The following is a 7,272-nucleotide window of genomic DNA, read 5'->3' on the forward strand; positions in this document are numbered from 1 at the left end:
TACGAGTATATGCATTCTCCTCACATACGGATACGTACGTACTAGTAAAAACTTATTTTGATAACCTTGATATTCAGATCAGCTATGATTACAAAACACAAACGGCAACGACAAAAATGCTCAACAGAATAATAGTGAGTACCATTGATACATATCAAAATAAAACAAAGCTCTAATTATTATGAAAAACTAAAGACGTATTGTTCAATTATGAAGTTAATCGATTGAGTTTGAGAGTAGTAATAACCTACGGATATGTGGTATTTTGATCATTATTCGATTTGTTTATAAATAATTTTATTAATAAATGAGTATCTGGATTTATGAGTATACAAACTTTGTGAAGAGCAAATGTCAGATACACAGTTCGGCTTCAGAGATGATATTGGAACAATGGAGGCATTATTTTGCATACAGGTGCTGTTCCAGAGATGTAAAGATGTCAACTGCGGTGTCTATGCCTGTCTTATAGACTATCAAATGACATTTCAACATGGAATGATGGTTGAAATACTAAAGAAAGTTGGTTTAGACAACAAGAACATTATCAACCTGTTCTGAAACCACTTGTTCGAGTGAAAGGAGTGGAGAGAAAACGGAAGAAATAAGGATACTGCTGCGTAAGGGAGGGTTGTATACTCTTACCGTTATTATTTTAATATCTACTCCGAACAAAATCTATTGTTACCAACATTAGATTGATGCGGATGATACTGTGGTGTTCGCGGAAATTCTCCAGGAAATCACGACCAAAATAACAGAAACAAGTGAACAATATGGCCTTGATCTGAATATTAGCAAAACAAAATTTATGGTGATCAGTAAAAACGCAATGCCGCAGGAAGAATAACAATAGGTCAGCAGCAGATTGAAAGAGTTAGTAACTACATCCACAATCTTGGAACTACCGTTAACGACAAGTGGGACCACTCACAGGAAATTCGATGTTGTATAAAGAAAGCCAGGGAAATATTTTAAAAAATGAGGAATGTTTCTAGAAGAAGGGATCTAACCTTAACGATGAAGATATGATTGCTGACTGTTTCTTCTGTAGTTTCAAGCAAAAAAGTAGAGTTTATTAAAATGTGGCTTTACCGTAGATTGCTACGTATATCATGGACCGATCATGTTACTAACAAGGAAGTGATGAGGAGGATGAACACAAAAAAAAGAAACACCTATCACGATGAAGTCCAGAAAGCTCGAATGTCTAGGACATATTATGAGAAACCCGAACAGACTTCAGTTACTGGAACAGATATTACAAGAAAAAATCCTTGGACAACGCAGACCAGGACGAAGAAGAATTTCATGGCTGAAAAACCAAAGATTGTGGTTTGCAATGACCGTCGCTGATCTTTTTCGAACTGCGGTCAACAAGGTCATAGTTTCTGGGTTGATGCCAACATCCGGAACGGATAGGCACTCAAAAAAGAAGAAGAAAGAGTTAAGCCTACCATACACGTTCTGTTTGGTCTCAAGGTCTGGACTGTACAGTCCTGTTCTTCCTTCTGTCACCCTTTTAGTTATTTTTTTCTTATGAGTCCTTCAGTGCATTTGCTAATGCCAAGCAAGTCTCTGGTATAATTTGTTCCAAAGATTGAGGGGAATGTCTAGTTTCTAGTAGGTTCGTGAGGCGTTATAGCTTGCCTCATAACAGTGTCTTGCTTGGCAATAAAAGGTGTAATCATTCTTACTAACTCCAGGTAAGTTGGTTCGTCCATTCGTAAAAAGTTCTTCCAATCTCTTCGATAACACTGAAGTTTGGTTAGTAAATTAAAATGAGTAATTTTTTTTCTTTCGAGCCATGACTTCGCCCAAATGCTTCTCTTGCGCATTTTTCTATTCGCTAAAACACACATCTCACTGCCATTGCCTCAAGATCCTCAATAGTTGACATGTCGAGCACAAAACGTACACCTTTGAGCTACCACGTGACTGATACTGTTACTACTGTAGTGTTTTTTATGTAATTAGATAGTAAATTTAATGGAGATTCCAAAAATGTGCTTAAAACAGTCATTTTCTCACTTCAAGTGGGTATTATAGGTGATTTTGTTCTTGACTGTCGAATTGTGTTTCTGGCAGAACAAACTTTGACACGCCTTTTCTCCCTGACTTTACATGATTTTGTAGTGTTTTTTTATGTCATTAAATAGGAAATATAATGAGGATTCCAAAAATGTACTTAAAACAGTCATTTTCTCACTTCAAGTGGGCTTTACAGGCGATTTTATTCACATAAATACGGTACGTGTGGGGGGAGAACACGACTCCAGCTAAACTGCGCAGTTCTGGCCTCAAGACCAAGCCTTGAGGCCGGGACGGTATGTGTATGGTCTGCCTTACGGCTTAGTGGGGGTTATTAGGCATACATGATAACTCTCTGTCTCAAAAGGATCAGCTGCAGGAACAGTGTCTATGTCTCTCGAATAGATTGAGCCTTATCAGGTGATTTGTAGAAGTCGGAACATGTAATTGCTTCATTTCTATCCTAGAAGTACGAAACTCAGAAGTTTCATCCCTATTCTAGAACCCTTTAGAAAGCAAAGAAGATCCTTAACTCTCGCTCAAATGAAGCAATAACTTACCTTCAGTTAGGTCTCATAAATTGCAAGCAGGCTATAATCTGAACGAGCACATTTTCATAAGATTTCAACTTTACTTGGCCCTAAAAAAAAAAGAAAACTTAATCCCAGTTGCGAATGAAACTCAACACAATGAGATAAACAAAAAGTGGTTTAAGTTAAGCTTGCATCCTCAGCAGGATTCGCCGGTCAACAGAGAGCCAAAATGGCTTTCTTGTGTTTAAATTGTTGTGGACAACCGCAAGTGCGCTGGGGATTATCCAAGCTAGCCGAATATTCCAGAGCACGTTTTTGTCCGCAAAATAACAAAAAAACAGAAAATTAAAAAGTTCAGTTCCTTAGTCAAAACAAAACTAACTGAGACAGCTACATGGTCATCATTGACATCGTCAACCTGCTAACACCAGCAAAGTGAAGTTTGCCAATAAAGTTGAAGAAGAAACAATGGAAATAAAAGAAGAAGAAAACTGCAATGGAAGAAAAGAGCTCACTGGGTCTAGGTAAGTTACTATAATAGAGAAATTGAACCGTAACAATGTCTATGATGAAAGCGCAAATTTTGGACGGGAGAGACCGAAAACTAAATTGAACATGAGTTTCGGGACTTTTCAATGGACAGAAAATGCTCCTTGAATTTTTTGAAAAATGGCGCAAAAACGATCTTTGTGAATGGTCTCTACGATCAGCCATTTTCGGGATATTTTATTTCCTTTTCAAGCAAACTTTGTACCATCCTAACCACTTTAGATTAAGAGATAAAATGGTAAATAGTAAAATGGTTCGTCGAGAACAGACAATTACGTTCATCATATTTTTGCTATACCGTTCCAATTAAATTTTTAGTGTTTAGTGGTATTGAAACGCCTCCTAGCGGTGGATTTAGAAACCTAAAAATCTTTTCCAGCATTTTCTCGTTGCCACATCTTTTACTGGACAGATTTTTTTCCGAAGCACTACTATGTATAGTTTCCGAGAAACACTATTGGAACACCTTGTACAAAGCGTTTTAAATTGGAATTTTTACATTTTGTAAAAATTCTTTGTAAAATGAGGAAACTCATCTATACAGACTACAGAGTAGGCTCAAACTTATCTTTTATTCCATTTCTTAATTCTGCTTCAACCGTTAGAATGGCCAATATTTCTACCCTTAGGAACACTTTTGTGAAGTGATAGAAAGCTTTGATAACAAACGATAATAATTTTAAAAAGCAATCCAAGTGAAATAATTAACCAGAATATTGATCAAATTACAACAAAAAATAATTGTCAATGATTATCTCAACAGGAAAATCAACTAAATGGTAAAAAAAACATACTTCTAAGGCTTGATAAGCAAAACTACTGAAGTATAAGTTGACCACAACGGAAAAATCAATCAGCATTAAATCGTAAAACCTTGAAAGACTTTTCAGTACGCTCTATTTATTAATAATTTAAAATTGAGTTATCCTAAAAATCACTTTCTTGTTGGTACAAAAAGTTTTTTTGCATGCTACTGTTTATTAAATTAAGTTCATTCAAATTTACTTACAAAATATTCAAAGAGGTCTTAAAATTTTTACGTTTTTATTTTGTTTATATAATTCGAGTTTACACTGTATGCAGTAGTTAAACTGCATTTATTTACTCAAATGGTTTCCATTAACAATGAATATCCATTAGCGCAAAACCAATAAGTTGTAAAGTAATTAGTATTAAACCGACCAGCGGAAAATATTAAATTATATTGTTCCCAGTTTCAACACGAAATTACAAAAAGCATGATTATGTCAAGTAATTAAAACAATGGTTTATAAACAAAAAGGCTTGTTTGTATCGGGTGTATCAACGGATTCACGTAAGAAGCGGTTTTTGAGAACAAATCGGTTAATAGTTTTTCTTTAAAATCATTGCAATCATAGCCTGTTTACACTGTTAATATAAAGAAATACAAAACTAAAATACTTACAGAATTGTGTCACCATATACGTATATAATAATCACACACGTAACACTTATTAAACTATCGCGGATTATTATGTTGTTTAATCGGGACGTCCATCCAAACAACACACCGTATTTTTAATGAAGCGAAAAACTCATATGACATACTGCATCAAGACAAAAGACAGACGACCATGCACCATCATTGCTATTGTTATTAAACAAAAGTTATCGGCATCAGGGTTCTACGATTGGTCTTCGACCTGTTATCAAAACAAGTGAAGGTCTAGATGAGTGCGAAATTTATTATCATTGAACAGTTTGTTTGAAACTTCATTGTTGGTTTTGTTTAGGTTATTACTCGATTAGGACAATAACTTTTTTGAATCAGGGTTAGGTTTTATACATGTGCATTAGATAACGGTGTATCTCGTACCGAGAATTTAGCGACAATGTGTAATGGTTTATCGCCCTGTATATCAGTATGTATGATTTTTTAAAGGTAACCGTTTTCAATTCAATGCTTTGTGTTCTTATCTGGTCGGTTTTGCATTGTTACAGCTGGTTAATTATAAACACAATGTCAAGTTAAAGCTATTCAGTGTATCTCAGATTTGATATACCTACTTTGTTGGGAACTATGATTTATCAGTTTCGTTGATCTTCAATCTGGAGTTTAAACTTAATAAAACTGACTGTAGTAGTAATAGTAATGCCCCAAAAGGTCCGACGAGTAGGCCTTAAGGCCCTTTTCGCCGTTTCCCCGCAAACCCTCCACACCTTACCACCCCTGACCTACGCTACCCAGACGTCCCGTCTCCCTGACGAAGGCAAGAATCCGTCCCCACTCCAAGGAAGACAGTTTCCTGCAGAGAATGTAGAGGCCCCGAGAAAGCGCCTCCTGATACACGACCAGCAATGGCAGACTTTTAATAGGTGATATGATGTTTTCTCCGCCGTTCCACATTGTGAACAAACAGGGCTATCACCAATTCCTAGTAAATGCAAATGTCTGTTTAGGCCACAGTGGCCTGTCATAACCGCAACCAGGATTTTTAAGGCCCAGCGACTCCTTGACATTGGCGTCGCTTGGGTTTCCAACGAATTCCCTGGCTTGTCTGCACCCTTCCGCCATTCTCCACGTCTCTGTGGTATCTTCTAGCACCCAGTCACTTAGTGCGCTTGCTACCTGTCTGTTGCTTAATCCTATGTGACGTTCGGCCAATGCATCGGCCCGCTCGTTTCCCTCAAACCCCATATGTGCCGAAATCCACATTAGGTTTACTTGCTTCTGCTCTGCTTTGTTCAGGGCATTCCAGCATTCCTGAATCAGTCTGTTGTCCATCTTGGCATTACAAAGTGCCTTTAGGACAGTCTGACTATCGGAGTAGATCACGATCACTCCCTCTAGTGCTTCTGTAACTTCTTGCTTGTGGCAACCTTGAGGATTGCAAACAATTCCGCCTGAAAGATGGTCGTCCTCATCTACAGCGAAAAACCCCTTGTTGGTGTCTTGTCGGTACACTCCCGCCCAGGGTCTTCCCGTATTGGGAGACTTTGAGCCGTCGGTATACCAGCTTTGCACACTTTCCCGAGCATTCCCTGACCTACAATCCCAACTTTCTCTGTTGGGATTTCCACCTTAAACTTCCTTTCGAACCTTTATATGAGAGAGCCGTCAAGTGCGACCACACTGACTGTAAGAACTCTACACGGTGTCCCATAAGTAATGGTAAATAATTTAATGGCGGCTTTCTGGGATCACAATAATTCGATTTAGCACAACTTACCTCAGACCAATTGTCAACGGAAACAGATATACAGGGGATCAAAGTAATTTTACGAGATTTCGCTTCCCCGACCAATTCAACGATTCGGAATATTTTTATTTAAGTAATTTGTCACTTGCAATGAGAAATGAGCTAAATTCCATTCTCCAAGAAGACCACAAATTGCAATCGTGTATGGCACCGAATAATTTAATTGCGAATATCTCGAAAACGATTGATCTTAGGGATACCAACGAAGTATACCTTTTCTGTTCAGAAAATATTGGATAACAGATACACGGATGTCAGTTGTCATTTCGCTTTACTAGAAAAAAGTTTAAGCATCATGGCAACAGATGAATATCGGTTATATTTTAAAATTGGTCTTCATTTGCTCTCTTCTGTACTATTTGTATTTGATTTACTTTGTATGACGGTAAACCATACAATAATGTGGAGCAAAACTCTAATGTTTACGTTTACTGAAACCCATGTTTGCATTATAAAATACAGGACTCAGTGGTTGGTTACAATCATAAATATGGATTACTTTATAAAATATGGATTACTTTATAAAATATTGTAATATAAATGCTTTTACAAACTGATCTGGTATCATTTCGACCTAATGTTTAGCCCGTTTTCAGCTTTCTAAAGTATGACATTTAAACTCGTTTTATGTTCATGTTCCTAGACCGAGTTGGGTGATATGACGATCTCGTCGTGACATAACTAACCACTTTCACTATTTCCCAACCAAACTATACTGACTGCGTGATACATGCTCGTTCTACCTGATCTCTGTGTCACGCCATATTTTGATTATGATGCTAAGTATTTCAAGGCGTTAACTTTAGTTAAAATCAAACGGCTCGACTACGCATATATTGCACACTATTGCATGCCAAAACCTGACCAGGAGAATGTCGTTCTTGACAGCTTATCATAAATATGCTTGGTACAGTTACGGAATAATTTTTTTTGGGTGA

The 7,272-nt window shown here is 37.2% G+C and overlaps 1 protein-coding gene across 1 annotated transcript in view; it reads right to left on the reverse strand.

Annotated features, from left to right (window-relative positions):
• LOC145740461 (transducin beta-like protein 2) overlaps positions 1–4,733 on the reverse strand; it is a 64,473-nt gene extending 59,740 nt beyond the window's left edge. Inside the window, exon 1 of the mRNA XM_081996047.1 lies at positions 4,540–4,733. Within this exon, the coding sequence (XP_081852173.1) occupies positions 4,540–4,555 (16 nt within the window). The 5' untranslated portion in view covers positions 4,556–4,733. The remainder of the gene's footprint in view (positions 1–4,539) is intronic.
• Positions 4,734–7,272: the final 2,539 nt, after the last annotated feature.

This window comes from Ips typographus, linkage group LG1 (genome assembly GCF_016097725.1).
Source record: "Ips typographus isolate SLU linkage group LG1, UJ_Ityp_2.0, whole genome shotgun sequence".
NCBI lineage: Eukaryota > Metazoa > Arthropoda > Insecta > Coleoptera > Curculionidae > Ips > Ips typographus.